This window comes from Mus musculus, chromosome 6 (assembly GCF_000001635.26).
Source record: "Mus musculus strain C57BL/6J chromosome 6, GRCm38.p6 C57BL/6J".
Lineage (NCBI taxonomy): Eukaryota > Metazoa > Chordata > Mammalia > Rodentia > Muridae > Mus > Mus musculus.
The window spans coordinates 97,980,871-97,998,468 of NC_000072.6; the positions used below are offsets into that span (position 1 = coordinate 97,980,871).

General features: G+C 42.5%; 1 protein-coding gene across 17 annotated transcripts in view; it reads left to right on the forward strand.

Moving 5' to 3' along the window:
* Positions 1-17,598, forward strand: part of Mitf (melanogenesis associated transcription factor) — a 214,359-nt gene that overhangs the window by 173,869 nt on the left and 22,892 nt on the right. For 15 of the 17 annotated variants that reach the window (XM_006505685.3, XM_030255210.1, XM_006505684.2 and 12 more), the window contains 3 exons: positions 12,257-12,484; positions 13,511-13,594; positions 15,504-15,599. In XM_006505685.3, coding sequence (XP_006505748.1) covers positions 12,257-12,484; positions 13,511-13,594; positions 15,504-15,599 — 408 coding nt within the window. Of the gene's footprint in view, positions 1-10,830; positions 11,084-12,256; positions 12,485-13,510; positions 13,595-15,503; positions 15,600-17,598 lie in introns of those variants that run through there. The other 2 variants (XM_006505695.4, NM_008601.3) reach the window with 2 other exon arrangements.

Below are 17,598 nucleotides of genomic sequence, written 5' to 3' on the forward strand. Positions count from 1 at the left end.
TGGGTCCAGACAGATTATTTATACTGAAGAAATAAAGAAAATAATCAAAGCAGGTAATGATCAAAAACTCTCTCCAAGCTATTTACAAACCAGCAAAATTATACTGCAGCTATGAATTCTGTGGATTGTTATAGCATAGCAAGCAGTGTTTGGTCAAAGAACTGGAATGAATCTCACTTTTCTTGTCTTAGAAATGGGGATAATAATAGTGCCCATATGGCAGGGCTGTGGAAGAATCCAACAGTTAAATCCACAAGTCCCTAGGACAGTGTTAATTCGCCTGGAAGACTTGCCTGTTTGTTTGTTTGTTTGTTTGGTTGGTTGGTTGGTTGGTTGGTTGGTTGGTTGGTTTTTTGAGGCAGAGTTTCTCTGTGTAACCCTGGCTTTTCTGGAACTCACTCTCTAGACCAGGCTGTCTTCGAACTCACAGAGATCTGTTTGTTTCTGACTCCTGGTGCTGGAGATCAGTCTACACACACAGTCAACCCTGTACACTGGTATTTTATAGCTGTGTCCTACATTTATACATTTTTATGGGTGAAAGGCAATCAACTTTCTGAGATGCTGCTTTGAATAAGGCATTACCACTGTGTAAATGTATAAAGCTGGTTTTAGGACTTGCCAAAGACAGTGCAGTTCCTCAGAGGCCAAGACCCCTCAGTCTCATGACACAGCCCCGAAGCTGCTGTTATTACGACTCGGCTCCTCTTTGCCAGTTTTTAGCTCATGTGGACTTGACCTTCAAACCACTAGCATTCAGCTCTCATGTCTGAGGGGGGCTTGCTGACTGACCTTTTACTTAGGCCCAAGGCAATGTTTTCCTCTGTGACAAACTTGCCCACTGCCAGTTTTTGAAGAGCTCTAGTCCTTATGTGGCAGAGCTTGCTGCCTGGTTATAATCGGTCCTAATACCCGATAAACTGTGAACAATGGCCTCGTTTGAGAGGAAATATTAAGACAAAAAGACGTCTACCATGCTGAGGCCGTGCTAAACTGGAGCACACAGAGAAGTTGGGGCACGTGGGATGCTGCCCCAGCTACTCCCATAAAGAGGGGGAGGCTCGCCAGCCCTCACAATGGACCATTATAAGGGCACCATTGAAACCACGTAATCACAGCCCTTTTCAAAACCAGAAAAATGTGTCAAGTATTAGACAAACGTAAACTGTGCTTGAATGTGAGACTAGAAATTTCATAAATAGCAGAGTCCGTTTAATCTGATCAAATATTTCAAGAGAAAAAAAAGAAGAAAACAAGGCAGTTTTTATTGCTGAACAACAGTTTCCTGGCTTGGTTTATCATTTGTAAAAGTTTCAAAAGAAAAGCGTTTTGCCTGAATATGCTTTTTATGTATTTGAATATGCTTTTATTTTTGTGGGGTTTGTAGTTTTTTTTAAAAAATAACAAAATTAGTACTTTATATATTACAGAAAGTAATAAATACAAATAAAACATTACTTATTTATAATTGCAACACCCAGAGGCAGACATTGTAAAGCTTTCCCAGTGATTTGTAAATAGATTTTATTTTGCCCATGCATGTGTATTTGCCCATGCATGTGTATTTGCCCATGCGTGTGTATTTGCCCATGCATGTGTATTTGCCCATGCATGTGTATTTGCCCATGCGTGTGTATTTGCCCATGCATGTGTATTTGCCCATGCATGTGTAGAAACGTGTTGAAGTTGATGCTCTGTTCTTGCTTAGGTTAAGAACTTCCCCGCTGCCGGGCGTGGTGGCACACGCCTTTAATCCCAGCACTTGGGAGGCAGAGGCAGGTGAATTTCTGAGTTTAAGGCCAGCCTGGTCTACAGAGTGAGTTCTAGGACAGCCAGGACTATACAGAGAAACCCTGTCTTGAAAAAAACAAAAACAAAAACAAAAACAAAAACACCCCAAAAAACCAAAAAACCAAAACACCTTCCCCACCTCCTTCCATAGGTCTATACAATATGGACCTTGAGGACTACGTAGTGCCCACCTCTGTGCCCTGGTTCTTTATGGGGACAGCTGTATTCCTTCCCTGGGAGGCTTCTGACAATTCCTGGAGACATCACTGGTTATGCCAGTTGGGTTGGGGTTAGGGGATGAGTCTCCTGGCATGTAACATGGAGATGCCAGAGATGCCGCTAAATGCCTAACAATATACAGAGAAGCCTCCACAGAGAAGAGTCTGACCCATTACAGCAGTATCCAAGTTCATGCCTCAACTAGGCACTGCCTCATTATTAATCTAACCCATGTCTCTTGTTAGATAGCTATGAGCAAACAACTGTTTTGTTTTCAGAAATTAATCATTATCAAGTATTTTCCAGAGGACAATATGATAATTGTGACAGCTTCTGGGGGGGGGTACTAGGTACATTACTTAACTCTGTTGTCACAAATAGTGATAGATGTTATGTTAATGAGTAGATGGTACTTAATAGGGTGGCTACACACTATAGTTCATGTATATGGGTGTGTGTATGTGTGTATGTGTGTGTGTGTGTGTGTGTGTGTGTGTGTGTGTGTGTGTGTGAGTGTGAGTGATACAGTTTTTGCTCTAATGGGAGTATTAAAATTACTGTTCTTTGAGCAAAGTAATGGCTGGGTAGACAAATGTATGTGTGTTAGCCACATTTATCATCTTTGTGACAAAATCTAAATCAACTTAAGAGGAAAAAGTTTGATTTGGGTGCACATTTCTTGGAGAGAGGGATACATGGCAGCCCGGATAGCTTCTTGCAGAACAGCCTTGTTATATCATGGCCTACCACAGAGTCTACTGTTGCAGTAAGGCTGGACTCTAACCATCAAGGCCCGTGCTGCACTGACCCACTTCCTTCAGCTGCCCTGGCCCTCGAAGTTCCACAACCTCCCACCATGGCATCATCATTTGGGGACTGAGTTTTCAAATCCATGAGACTGTGGGGACATTTCCCATGTAATTCTGTGCTTTAGTGTCCGTTTATCTTCCTTTCCGTTGGGAAGTTCCACCCATTTGGTTGGTCAGATGAGATTGGTAATTTGATGTGCATTGAATATGTACTGTACAAGGTCAAAGCCAGAAGCAAGGAGGAGAGCCAAGAGATACCTTCTGTCATCTGGAGACAGATGGAGGTGGTAGTCCCACTAGAGGGTAAAACTTGGTTAAATTCTGAGTATATCCTCAAGATGGTCAATGACTGCTGATGGGCTGTACAGATGATACTTGGGAAAGAAAGATGTCAAAGGTCATCAAGTTGGTTGGACTATGCAGACCTCTGACCTATAAAAAACAGCAGTGTCCATAAAACCTTAATGGTACATGCCTGTCTATAACTCCAACTGCTCAGAAAGCTGAGGCAGGAGGATTAACAGGCTATGGGGAGTAAGTTCCAAGCCAGCCTAAGTAGCTTACTGAGATTTTTTTTAAAAACAAAACCAGAAAAAGGGGCTCTGGTATTACTCAATAATGTTTCTCTAGCATGAGTAAGGGCCTAGGTTCAGCCCTAGTATAAAACATACCACCCCCACCCCCAACCCCACAACCCCTGACCCCTACCACCACCACCACTACCAGTAGCAGCAGCAGCAGCAGCAGCAGGTTTCATGTGTTTCAGCCTTCCCACTATTGAAATAGGGCAGCTGACTTGAAGGGCATGTTAATTGTGAGCTGTTTGCTGTGTAGACAGCGGTATAGACAGGTAGAGATGAGTCTAGAATTCAGAGAAGTCTATGACAGGCCCTTTCTAGTCACAAGACTGGCTTGCTTCACCAGAGCTGAGAGTGTAGAGAGTTGAAATCAAGCTTGAGCCTTCATGGATAAGATGGGAAGAAGGAGGAACTAACAAAACAGGCTCAGAAGTCACGATGGAAGAGAGAAGGCACATGGATTGTGACCAAGTGGGTACCGCATAAAGTATGCGGACTTCTTGCTGTGGCTGCATCACGTGAGGCATGTTTGCGCCTGAGGATTCTGTCCTTGCCTGGGTGGCTCCTCCTGCTGATAGGCCAATCGTTACCAACTTCAGACCTCCACTTAAACACCACAGCTTCTCTGTGTCCTTTTCTTAAACTTCTGAAAGTTCCGTTTCCTGCTTCTTAGCTGGGGCAAAAGCAAGTTATTTGTTAAATGAATAGAGAATATAAAACTTTCTGACAGAAGCAGGTGTTCAGATGAAAACCTTGAAGTTTATGAAGAGGATATATTGTTTTCCTCACATGAACTGCATGTGCATCTGTTGGAACAATACAATCTGTTGTACTGTTAGTAATACAGATGTTTAGACATATTCTGCCCAACACCCGTGGATGCACACTCTGCATTTAAGAGCATCCCTCAATGGTTTGCTCATGTGCAGCCTAGTGCATCTGCATATTTAGTAATCCAGGAGTGACAGGGGGACAAATGAATATCTCTTGATGGCAACAACTGAAACCAAGGTGCTAAAACTGCCAAAATCAGATCTCTTTAGTTGTTTGGATATTCATTCAGAAGTTGTTTTTATGTTAACAGCAGCAAAAGACTCAACCCGGTGTTGCTGAGGAGTTTCCCTGACAGTCATCTCTTTAGGGGAGACCGGGATCTTGGCTTTATCCCCGAAAATGAATTTCAGAATGAGTTACTATGAAGCAAAGTTGGGGTTTGCAAAGAGGTAGCATATGCTGTAGATTTTAATGCACATGTGTGGGGTTCTAGTGTGTCTTAATAGTTATTTATATGGTTTTTTCTTAGCTGTCAAAATTACATTGTTCAAAGGGTATAATTTTCAAACAGAGTCAATGACTATGCAGACTTTTTAAATTGAAGTTTAAAACATGAGCCCTGTTACGTGTTTCTCTTAAAGTATCTCTCCTTCCACGTGCTGTATGAACTATAAAGCTTTAGGGATGAGAGAGCAGCGCTGATACAGACAAACTCAGAAGTCACGTATGGCTTTGTCCTCAGGCGTGGCTCTTAGCTGTTCTCTCCTGCTGGAGAGCTCTCTCAGACGAGGAGCGTTGTCTCCGCAGGCAGGCTTCTCAGCAGCTCTGATGTTATCAGTCCGACTGAAGCTCTTTCTCCCTGTTTATCTTCTTAATTCTTAAGAGTTTCATACAGAGAAACCCTGTCTCAAAAAACAAAAGCAAACAAACAAAGAAGTTTCATACAATGTATGAACAATGTTTCATATCCCCAACTCCTCTCAGGCATACCTCCACCTTCCCTAATACCCAACTTTATGCCCATTTTTATTTTCTTATTAAGCTCATTAAGTCGAATTTGTGGTGCCCTTACTCATGGATATGTAGCCTTCCAGAGCTTAACTTCTTAATTCAGCTAGTGAGAAACACGAGCCGAATGCACCCCAGACTGGAAGACTTCTTTCTCTTTGTACACCCCTTTATCTTTATAGACTTTCTGTCTGTTTCAGTCAGTTACAAGACAGGAGCATACGTAGAAACTTTGAAGGCTATTTTATAGCATTACTCAAGTGGCTTCATTTGGAAATATGATTTGATTTGACCCACTCTAAGACTGATTATAAAATGTACTGTTGGGCACACGACAGACATTTGTGAATTGAATGCACACAAGTTCTGTTCTCTATATTTTCTAAAATCTCTTGGTATTTAATAATATGTTCATATGAAACAACTGAAGCACTGAATAAATATAGTAAAATTTTAATATAATAATACTGTAAAAATTGTAATCTTTACTTTCAGTTTATATGTAACAGTGTTTTTACCAGTGTGCATCATATGCATACAGTGCTTGGGACGGCCAGAAGAGGGCGTTGACCCCTGGGACTGGAGGTACAAAAAGTTGTGGATTCTCAGAATTGAACCCAGGTCCTCTGAAAGAACAGCTAGTACTCTTAACTGCCGAACTATCTCTCCAGTCCCCCAAACACATTTTTGTGAGGTCTCTAAATATCATGTATCCTAAAACCAAAGCATACATCCCTCTTACTTCATAAACAGGCACATTTTAAAATAGTTTATTATCTAAGGAAAACAAACTTACTAGGAATTTTTCATAGAGCTGGTCTGGATTCTTTAGTATAACATTAGGAACAAAACGTTCTTCATTCTTTGTATATTTACTGGTACCACACTGCTCTGCCTCCAGAAGCGTAGAGAGTAGCAGAAAAGGAGGCCATGTGTAACTACCCAGACCAGTGAATCAGCATGCAAGTCCATGTCTGTATAAACACGTGAAGAAGGCTTGTGTTCATATTGCTTGACTGAAAGCAGTTGGTCTTTCCTTCTTTATTCATATATTTTATATATGTATATATAATTCAAATTGAAATGTGTCTCTCCAGTAGGCCACTCTGGCGAGAGAGTGAAACCAGGTCCCAGCTTGTAACCCTGGCAAGTGTTTGAGTTTCTGATCCTTTATACGGGTAATTAAGTATCCCCTGTATTCTTTCACGGGCACTTATCCAGTTAAGACAATATTTAGAACACATTAACAAACTGAATACACACACATACACACACATACACAACTTGAGTAATATAAGAGTGCTAACTAGCTTCCTTGGTCTTACCATTTTTCAGAGATTACTATTGCATATTGATTTCTCTATAAATTGTCATTTAAAAGGCAATAGGAGAAGAGTGTTACATGACATTAGTGAACAGCGGCTGATTTAGCTTCCTAAAATTTATTGGACCATTTATTTAAATGTGTATATTGCACACACATATACTATATTTGTGTGTATATTCTTTTCCTTTATAAAGTTCCTCCTTTTCCTTCCTTACAGTCTTGCTAAAATGTCTATGCAATCAGAAATCTTTATTCTAGTACCTTCTATAAAAGTATAAATAGTTCAGATATTGGCACCCTGTGGGTTCCTCAGACCCATTCTTCCCTTGTATTGTGGTTAATACTCAGCTCTGCAGGGTCAGCAGGAAACGAACTGTGGACACTATGCAAACTAGCGTCAGGAGTGTGTTCTAGTAAAACTTTACTTGAATTTCATACTAGCATCAGCTGTCATGAAACACTATCATTCCTCTTTTGTTTTCTCAATACTTCAAAATACAAAATCCATCTTCAATGGGAAGGTTTGGGGGCAAACCCCTATCATGGAGAAAGGCCCCGGGCTTGGTCAACTTGGTCCTTGGTAGTCTTTCTTTATTCAAGTACTCTTTATTTTTGTTTGCAGCCAGCTTCCACTCTTCTCCTTTATACCAGGATTTGTCTCCATGTTCCCTTGTTTTTTCTTTCTTTCTTTTTTGTCAAGGATACTTTGGTATGGATCATGTAGAAAACAAGGTTATCTATAGCAGACCTAGAGCTCTGGGCTCATGGTTTCTCTTGTAACATCAGGAATGTGCCTAGAAAAGATGTTCAGATTCCGGGATGCCTCTCTCTCAGGCTTTCCCCAGGTCACTTGAGAAAGCTAACTTTCACCTTTACAATTGCACATTGTCCACCCCTGGAAACTTCCGTGTAAAAAGCAGTGTGCACAGAATGATCTTAGAGTGTGTAATGAAGAATTCTCTCCCAAAACACAAGTTAACAAAACCTTAATGTTTGTTGTTGCCTTTTTGAACAACAACAACAAGTCAATTATAAACTGACAGGCTTGTGGGAATTCTTCGTGGTTTTGTTCAAATTCACAGTAGCAAATGGTGGGGGGTAGAAGAGGAGCCATGTCTGTTCAAATGAGCTGTATGTACAGTAGTGAGCCTGGGAGTCAGAGAGCATGATGGTATCTGTGGCCACCATCTTACACTGACTGGAGATGGGCCACAGAGGGAACTAGGCTGTCAGTGTCACCAGGGAGTGGCAGAGCTGCCCTGTGGTAGTCAGGAAGGCATCTAGTCCATCTCTGCAATCAGTTTGTGATCGTAATAAAGAAGGCAGGAGCATGGGAGAGGAACCAGAACAAGTGCGCGTGAGACCCCCATGGACTTTGATGTGGACGGCTAATGTGAGATACAAACGATGTCAGTAAATACAGTACCGTGGTAAATGTGTAGAATATTGTCGCCTTGTCTTGTGATTTGGACTGCAAATGCTCACACACACTCAATTTTTGGACAACCTTTTATTTATCTGGGCTTTTCCTTTAGAGCCCTATAAGGGTGGGTGTGGGAGTGAGAACAGAGTAGCATCTTTCTCCAGCATCTTCAGGATGAGAAGAGCAGGCCATTCAGGGTTAGACCTGTTCACAGTGGCATGCAATCCAGCCATGATGGTGCTACCATGCTCTACATCAGTGGTTCAGAGTGTGGTCACAAGACTCAAGGACCCTCAAAGTATATACAAGTTGAACTAACTCTATACTAATACTAAGATACTCTCTCTCCCCACCCCCCTCACACATACACACACACACACACACACACACACAGACGCGTTCGACATCTTAGAAAGTCATCATTGCTATGTTAGCATGCATTCTTCTCTTTTCTAAGCGTCCCATTATCATGCTATGCTGGTGAATATTGATAGAATTCACCCGAACAGCAATTTGGAAGAACTTAAAAGGCTCCTATGACAAAACTTTGTGGCCTGCCCTTTCTGATATTTGATGGGCCTCATCTGACACTGAAAACAGGCTGTCTCACTCTCTGATCATCCACATTGGTGCATGAGGACTCAAGGCCTGGAGAAGTAGTGACTTAGTCATTTTTACTGTCTGAGTCTGAACATGGGTGTTGAGTCCTTAGCTCCTTTTCTGACCGTATGATCCGACACCCAACGATCCGGGAACTGGAAACAGTGAGCTCTGAGCACTGTCTTCCCAGAAACAGCAACTCCTCTCAGCCCAGCCCAACTTTCAGGAGTGTCAGTAAGATCGTGTCCACAGACACTGAGGCAGAAAGCATACGCTGGCGCTTTGCTTCCTGATTCCACTTCCAGTGTGTCTGCCTTGTCTTATACTACGTGAAAAACCGAACATTGGATTTTTTTTTTTAATTAAAAGATTTCACTTAAAAATTGCACATTGTCAGCTACTTTTGAAAATCTGGGCAACTAAGCTGTATATACACTGGTGTGCCCATAGAGCGAGCAAGTCAGCCGCAGTCTGAATTCGATGCTCAGCTGCAGTCTGAATTCGATGCTCCTTTTAGGAGAAATGAGTGGCCTCCAGTGGCCTCAGTTCTCCCCTCTCCTTATCACCTCATTCACTGCTATGCCCCTCAGTCATGTTACCTGTGTATGGTTAATGCTCTGTCCCCAGTGTAGCATTTTCAGGCTCTCTCCCCATCTCCCTCAGCCTCTCCTGTATGTGCATAAGGAGGCCAGAGGTCAACCTCAGGGTCTTCCTCAGTTCCTGTCCACTGTTTTTGTTTGGGACAGTCACTCTCACTGAAGCAGGCCCTCCCTGATATCAATGGTGTGGCTGGCCCATGAGTCCAGCACCTGTCTGCCTCCATGACCAGTGCTGTTGGGATTACAAGTGGTGGCCTGCTTTTGACGATGTGTCTCCTGGAGATGGGACCCTGCTCCTCGGGCTTGTGAGAGACGCATTACTCAACTGAGTACCCCCCCCCCCCCCCCAGGCCAGAAATGTTGCAAAGAAAATTTCCCTCTACTTCCAAACTTGAGTGTAGTAAAGACCTCCGTGTCAGAGCTGGGGAGAGAGCGAGTCCCTTCCTTACTGAAGCATGGCATCCTGATTCATTAAAAAAGGGGGGCTCTGCCAGTGAATTAGTGTTTATTTTTAAACATGCAGCCGTGTCTCTTTTAAGGGGAGTAGTGAAATAAGCACATTCTGCTCCTGCCCTCATTTCGTGTTTATTTTGGTCCTGTCTATTGTCCCATCATTATCGCGTCTGGACCCTTTTACAAAACTGAAAATGCCTGCGAACCTCACCGTGCGTGTCAGGCCAGACAGGTTTGCGGTGGTCAGCCGGAAGTACTTCAGTGGCCACAGGATTTTGACAGAATTAATGAGTTGCAAATATTTGTGCTTAAAATAGTATCATCCCATTTCAACAGTAAGCAGCATTTATCCTAATTTCTAAATATAGACTTGTCTCTTTTCTACCTTTACTTCACCCTGGGCGGCAAATTGTTTTATAAAGCTAGAAATTGTACCTATATTCTGACTGCTTATGGCAAACGGACTATGATATACATGCTTAGCATGAAATAACAGTAAACAGTGGGATGGACAGATGGAAAGGGACATGCATGCGTCAACTGTGGATCCCTGGATTGTATCACAGTTTCCAGTAAGAATTTGCATGCTTCCTAATTTGAGGATTAGCTGAGAAAGTTTTTTCTTTTTTCTTTTCTATGTGCGTATGAGCCCAGGTCACTGTGTCTGTCTGTCTGTCTGTCTGTCTGTCTGTCTCTCTCTCTCTCTCTCTCTCTCTCTCTGTGTGTGTGTATGTGTGTGTGTGTGTGTGTGTGTGTGTGTGTGTGTGTGTGTGTGTGTGTATTAGTACCCCTCCCCCACCACCATTTGCTGACTTCAGGTCAAAAGACAGGTTCTGCATCTCCTTAATTCTGAGTAAGCTGTCTGTTGAGACTCGGGTGCAAGATGAAGCGGGTGAGACCGGAGGGTGTCTTCGACACTAAAAGTCTATCTCTTTGCAGCCACACATGGCATCATTATTTGGCCATTAGGGAAGTCTCATGTGTGACAGTAGCTTTTAGGCAATGTCCCCTCTGAAGAGGGCATCCAGCTCTTAACCTATTGCTGAAAGAGAAACACCATTGTCCATTAATACTACTGGAACGAAAGATGAATGGGGACTTGGCCTTGATCTGACAGTGAGCTTGACTTTGATAGCTCATCCTTTAAAAAGGTTCTTTTATATCTATGAAAAAAAGCATGACGTCAAGCCAGCAGGGAAACTGATATCAATATTTAAGACCAAACTAGTAGGAATTAAAAAAAAAAAGTCCCTTGTGAGGACAGCTTTTTTTTTTACATGCATAACTAATTAGCTTAGGTTATTATAAGCTGCTGCTGTGATAACGTCTCCGGCGGTGCCTCGGGATGCCTTGTTTATGGTGCCTTCTTTATGCCGGTCGCTCTTCGAATTGGAATTACAGAAAGTAGAGGGAGGAGGACTAAGTGGTCTGCGGTGTCTCCTGGGCTTGGGGCTGCCTGAAACCTTGCTATGCTGGAAATGCTAGAATACAGTCACTACCAGGTGAGCATTCCCCCCTGTCCACACCTGGAGCCTGACTGCAAGGCTATTATATACCTGGGCTAATCGGCCTCTTTAATGTTACTGCACTAAGGACCCGATTCGAAATAAGGACAGATCTGCTCCTTTAATGCTATTTATTTTCTGATGCCCTAAGAAGTAATTTACTATAGCTTTAGACATAGTAAATAGCAGGAAGATTTCTTTCCCCAGTAGGTAACTGCTTTCTCCCGAGCAGCTCTTGTTTAGAGTGGATAAGATAAAATTGTGTTTGTCAGTGAAAAGTAACTTTAAATCAAATGTCATTGATTTTGCTTATTTTTTTTTAAAAAAGCATTTCTAATTCCCTGTTAGTGTTGATGGAAAACGACAGCAAATACTGTGCTGGTTTGTCAATAAGTAAGCCTTTAAAAACTCTTACATACAAGTGATATAGACTTGAATGTAACTGCTTTGTGTAGAATTGCTTTCTCCATAGAGCTCATTCATAATTAAAATCCTGAATAATATTTTTATATATGAAAGGAAGTAACCAGTAATTCCTTGATTTAAACATGGCAATATTTCTGATTATTTCTATGATAATTTTAGTCAGTACTTAAGGATTTTGTGTGTGTTTGTATATAGATTTGTCTCTGTGTGTGTGTGTGTTTCTGTGAGTGTGATTCTGAGTGTGTGTGTGGGTGGGGAGTGTGTGCATGATTGTGTGTTTTTGTACATGCACATACATTTTAACAGAAAGCTATTCTATTTGCCAAGGAAAACAAGATAAAACAGAGTTGTGCGTTTTCAAGTTTGTTGTTTTGATTTTTGTGTTGGGGAGATTTTCGCCTCATAGATACTTGCAAATTTAATAATTAGCCATAAGAAGAAGGGCACTAGGATAGAATTAAATGTATACTTAATTATCAGGGACGTTAAACAGGATAGTTAGTACCCTGGATTCTAAGAGCTCTAAATCCTGCAATTTAGATTCTCAGCTTCAGTACTATCAATTATTTTACTATTATTATTATTATTATTATTATTATTAGCACAATGGCCAGTACCTTACAGGGGATTGATAATCTGTTCTGTTGGTCAACTGGTCAGTCTCACAATCTATGCTACAGGAAAAGCTACCTGAAAGCCCCGAATAACACTGCTATCTTCTCTTCCCTCCACGGCCATGCTCAGGTGCAGACCCACCTGGAAAACCCCACCAAGTACCACATACAGCAAGCTCAGAGGCACCAGGTAAAGCAGTACCTTTCTACCACTTTAGCAAATAAACATGCCAGCCAAGTCCTGAGCTCACCATGTCCAAACCAGCCTGGCGACCATGCCATGCCACCAGTGCCGGGGAGCAGCGCACCCAACAGCCCTATGGCTATGCTCACTCTTAACTCCAACTGTGAAAAAGAGGTAATTCACGTCTCCTCTTCTCCTCTGTTTCTTACATTCCATTAACTGTCTGTGGGATACTCCTCTCGCCCTTAGCAATGGACTGTCTTTTGTCCACCTGGTCATTGTCACCAACCTCTGTCCTAGATCTACTGGTGTGACCGTTTATATTTCAGCCTTCGGTCACGAAGACTAGGTTACTGGGTTTATTGCACACGACAGGAGACCTGACTTGCTCTAAGCAGAACGTGGAGGCGAGGATGCTTCCGTAACTCCCATCACCGTCCTTAGATGAGTGTTTTCTTCCCTTCTATGCCTTCCAATTTGTGAAGCAGCGAACATACAGACAGGAGAAGGGGAAAGTGGAAAGGGAAAGCAAAAATAGAAAAGGCGTGCGGCGGCAGGAGGCTTAGGAGCTCTGCTTGCTGTGAATGTCTGGGATATTATTTTTATGTTTCATGGAGTTGGAGAAAGAAAAAACATGGAGCAGGTATGGGTGGATTTGAATGGTATGGCATATGAGGCTTTTAAAGAAAGATCAAGGCTTATTACAGCATCCAGTCGGTCTCAAAATGAATGGCTGCCTGGTGACACTGGTCTGGGCAGAGGGACAAAGACTTAGTCCCTCTGGTGACTGAAATAACCCAAAAGTTGTGTGACAGTCACTTGTGAACTCACATTAACACTTCCATACTTAGTAGGACCTTACTAAAACGAGACTCGAGTTCTCATAATTTGGGAATATCAGACACTGAATCACAGCAGCACCCCTGTCCAATTTATGCTCCAAATTTTGATACAAAAACTAGCGTGAGGGTTGGAGTCTTGTCTCTAATCTGGCCTCTACCAAAGCACATACTTCTTATCCACCCATATCTGCCATATGCTTCACCCATGTCTCCCACCATTATTGTGCTCCTTGGTTAGCATCTGCTTGTTTGAGAGTTCCATCCATCACATTGCTATGGCACTAACATCCTGTGAATGTGTTGCTGAAAGGCGTTTGCAAATCCGAGTCATGGACTGTCTCTGCTTCTGTTTCTGCAGGCATTTTATAAGTTTGAGGAGCAGAGCAGGGCAGAGAGTGAGTGCCCAGGTATGAACACGCACTCTCGAGCGTCGTGCATGCAGGTACTGAATGGCCGGGCAGGCCAAGGATGTAACACTTGATAATGAGTGAGAATCTATATTTGTGAATGATCGCAGCTCCTGATGACTTCAGGACCTCCTTTCCTCCCATTGATACTTTTTTGATAGAAGGATCTATGAACAGACCTATTTTCTTCATAGTAACTCATGAATGACTAGGTAACAACTAAGAAGATTAAATATGTGTACCCTTTAAGTTTCCCACAGTCATACGGAGAGGGAAATATCCATAGATTGTCGTAAAAAATGCAGGATGATTTAGTTAATGTGCATAAATCTCCAGCACCTTTTGTATAGCATTGTACCAGCCTTCTAAGATATATTTTTGAAACCAAGCTGTGCCAATCTCTGCATTGTTTTCTAAATGGAACCTCCTGTTCTCTGTATTATGAAGCTTCAGTAAGCTAATAATAGCTCACAAGCACTTCCCCAAGGATCTGAAGATCATTATTTAAATTCTATTTAGCGAATAAATGGAAGCATTTATTTATGTATTTATGTGCTTATTCAGATGTATGGGATAGAATATAATACAAACAACAAAATGGTTTCTTTGCCTTTATATATATGCTAAAGTATATACTATTTTAATGATACATTAAGGACACTAATTTTGTTCCCCTAAAACTAAAGTCAAAATTTATAAAGAAAAGTGGTTTATATGTCTCCAGCCTATTTTCTTATTCATCAACCCAGTCAAAAAGCCATGTATTGCAAATAAATAAGCTGATATGCCAGGAACGAAAACTAACATGAAGTATACTAGCTCTATTCAAACCTGACCACCAGTTATTTTTTAGAGAAATCACTTGCTATGACTCATTCTTTAGATCAGACGTTATAGTATATTCCAATTTTCTGAGCATTTTGGAAGGTTTCTCCTGAAATCTCATCTGTCCCCAGTGAGACAATATATGCTATTGTCCCCATTGCGTAGATTGGCATACTGAGATTTCTGAAGACTGGAGGCGTTGCCCTTGATCCAGGAAGAGGGTGAAACTAGATTTGAACCCAATGCGCATAATGCTGGAGTCTCACCTCTTTAATGGGAGGTACACATGAACACAGGGGTGCCCTGGGCATTTACAGAGTTCACTGAGAATCCGTACAGCACTCTTCAGACCCAGGCACAAACACATCAGCCGGGAAGGAGCACACGGTGTTTACAAGGAAATGTTTCCGCAGACTCCACCACTGCTGCAATGCGTGTGTAATCACCGTTGTTTATGATGCTAACTGGTGTTTTGGTACTTCAGCAATAAAATTGATCTAGAGGGAATGTCAGCTCCACAGCCGTAATGATAACCTCGTCCTAGTGCGTTCCTCTGGGAGCACCAGACTCACTGGCAGCTGTACAAAGAGGTGTTTTCCTTGCAAGTGACTACAATCCAGCCAGTGGTCAGGGGCCCCACTGGAAAGCAAGGGCCATGAACCAGCTATATTTCCTTTTTCTAGAAGGCTGTGGGAAAGGAAAAGGGAAGTGGTAGCTTTGTGCAAGAGGGGCTTCCTGGCTCATCTTTCCAGTGTCAAGTGTTCAACAGAATCACAGCCCAGCTGTGCTCGTGGTGTGGCTTTAAGCTGCTTCTCATCACTGCACCTGAATAGTGGCTACCCTGCTAGTAGCCCTGCTCCCCGACTTCAGGGTGATAATGCACTGGAAGGAAACACCCAGGCTCAGCTCTTGCTGCCTACTAATGGCTGAAATGCTAGCTGTGAAGTGGAGTTTTCATCACCGAGTCCTGTTAGTGGGTTTCACTAATATCCTGATTTTACTTGGGGAGAGAATACTTTCACTTCTTAGACTCTGTTGCTTTAGGTAAGAAAGGACCAAGAACGTCCTTTAGGGGGTGGCCTTACACCTGTTTCTCATTGTGGCTCTTTTTATCTACAGATGGATGATGTAATTGATGACATCATCAGCCTGGAATCAAGTTATAATGAAGAAATTTTGGGCTTGATGGATCCGGCCTTGCAAATGGCAAATACGGTACCGATGGCCTTTTTAAAAAATTTTTGTTTTCCAAGAAAACCTTGAGGTCATTCTCTGTTCATTCTCTTCTCCCCACCCTGCCCTCCATCCCTAGAACTCAGTTTATTCACAAGGATTCTTTGAAAAATTTATTAGTAATCAAATGGGAAAAGGAGTAAGTAGTTTTGACATCAGAAATTAAGAAGCTTGCTCGAGTTTATCACGAGCACTATAATTAAGCTCTGTGTGCAGGAGTGCAACCTCTCTCTCCCTCTCTCTTTGTGTGTGTGTGTGTGTGTGTGTGTGTGTGTGTGTTTGTACAGGTATACACGTACACAGGTGTATATGCAAAACTGTGCCCATGTATGTAGAAAGCAAATGTCCACCTTGGACGGATGTCATTGCTCAGATGCTGTCTGGCTTAGCAGTTTACCTTGGATAATGTACCGTACATTATCACCCTGGAGGAGAGGGGTGCTAGATAATGTACCGTACATTATCACCCTGGAGGAGAGGGGTGCTAGCAGGGAGCCACTGTCCAGAGGGGTCCTTTGGTATACAGCCCCTAGGATCTGCCTGGTTCTTCTCTCTCAGAGCCAGGATCACTAATTTGTACCAACGGGGCTGGGCTTTCATTGTGGGGGTGGGGGTGGGGTGGGGCTGGGAATTGGACTCACTCAAGCTTTGTGCCTGCAGGAGCAAGCACTAAAACAAACTGAGCTACCTCCCCAGGCCCCTTTTGATAAAGTGTTAAACATTTTCACTTTTGATAAAAAAAAAGTTCCACTTTTGACAAAATAATTCAGCTCTTTAGCCAAGTGACTCACTGTGACTTGTGCTGCTCAAAGCTGTGTCAGTTTGACCCCAAACCGTGAATAAGATGTGTAGGCGGGGTCCGATGTCCCCAGGTGGTAGGGAGACATTGAGATTTCCATTGCCCAGCAGAAGAGCAGTTAAAGTTCATAAGGCAGTCCTCACGGATTTCCAGCTGCTTACAGTGCTCATTTGAGTTACCTCGTCCTCTATAACTTGCAGGGTTTTCCCATATAGTTTATTCTATTTCAGGCCTTATATTTGTATTTATATTCCTGTCTTACCAAGGACTTTAAAAAGTCCCATTCGAAGTTGTTTTTAGTCACTGCCTGTGGTGGGGTGGCACCACTGCTGTCTGAGATACCGCTGGGTTAGGCAGTCTGTGGGAGGCTGGGTAAGCGCAGCCTGCTCAGTTTGTCCTGAGATGAGCTGTAAGCTCTCATATTCTCCAATAACTGCTGTCCAAGGGAGTAACCTGTATTAAGGACAAGCCATAAGGGGGATAATAAGGACAAGCCATAATGAGGGAATGTTAAAGTGACTTTTGTGCCTGGTTGTGTATCTGTGTATCCATGTGTGTCCTGGTATACACGCAGGTGGCTTGTGTGAGCACATGGAAACCAGAGGATGCAGTTTCATCTTCAAGGAGAAAAGTGCCATTTCTAATTGTATATGAGTATGTGTAACCAGAGACTGTATATGTTCAAAAATGGTGACTTTTGAATTGTGTGAGTAAACACTGCTTCAAAAAAAAATTGCTAACTTCTCATAGTAAATGCCCTCAGCCAGAAACAGTGCAGCCCCCATTTACTGACCAACACAAAAATTCAGTTAACTCAGTTTTTTTTTTAAATATGTACCGACTTCTTTTTGATCATGTCCAAGCTGTTTTTGAATTTCTGTGGTGTCTCCCAAAGTCTCAAGACGTCCCCTTAAAGAGCTAGCATCTCTTTCCAACCCAGCTAAACTCAGTTTGTAGTTACTTTTGTGTGGTGTGCCTGGTTGTGTATCTGTGTATCCATGTGTGTCCTGGTATACACGCAGGTGGCTTGTGTGAGCACATGGAAACCAGAGGATGCAGTTGGATGTCTCCCTCAGTTTCTCACGGCTTTGTTTGTGAAGCAAGGGTTCTCACTAAGCCTAGAGCTCACTGATTTGGTTGGATTTGCTAGCCAGCTTGCCTTGGAGATCTCTCTCAGCCTCC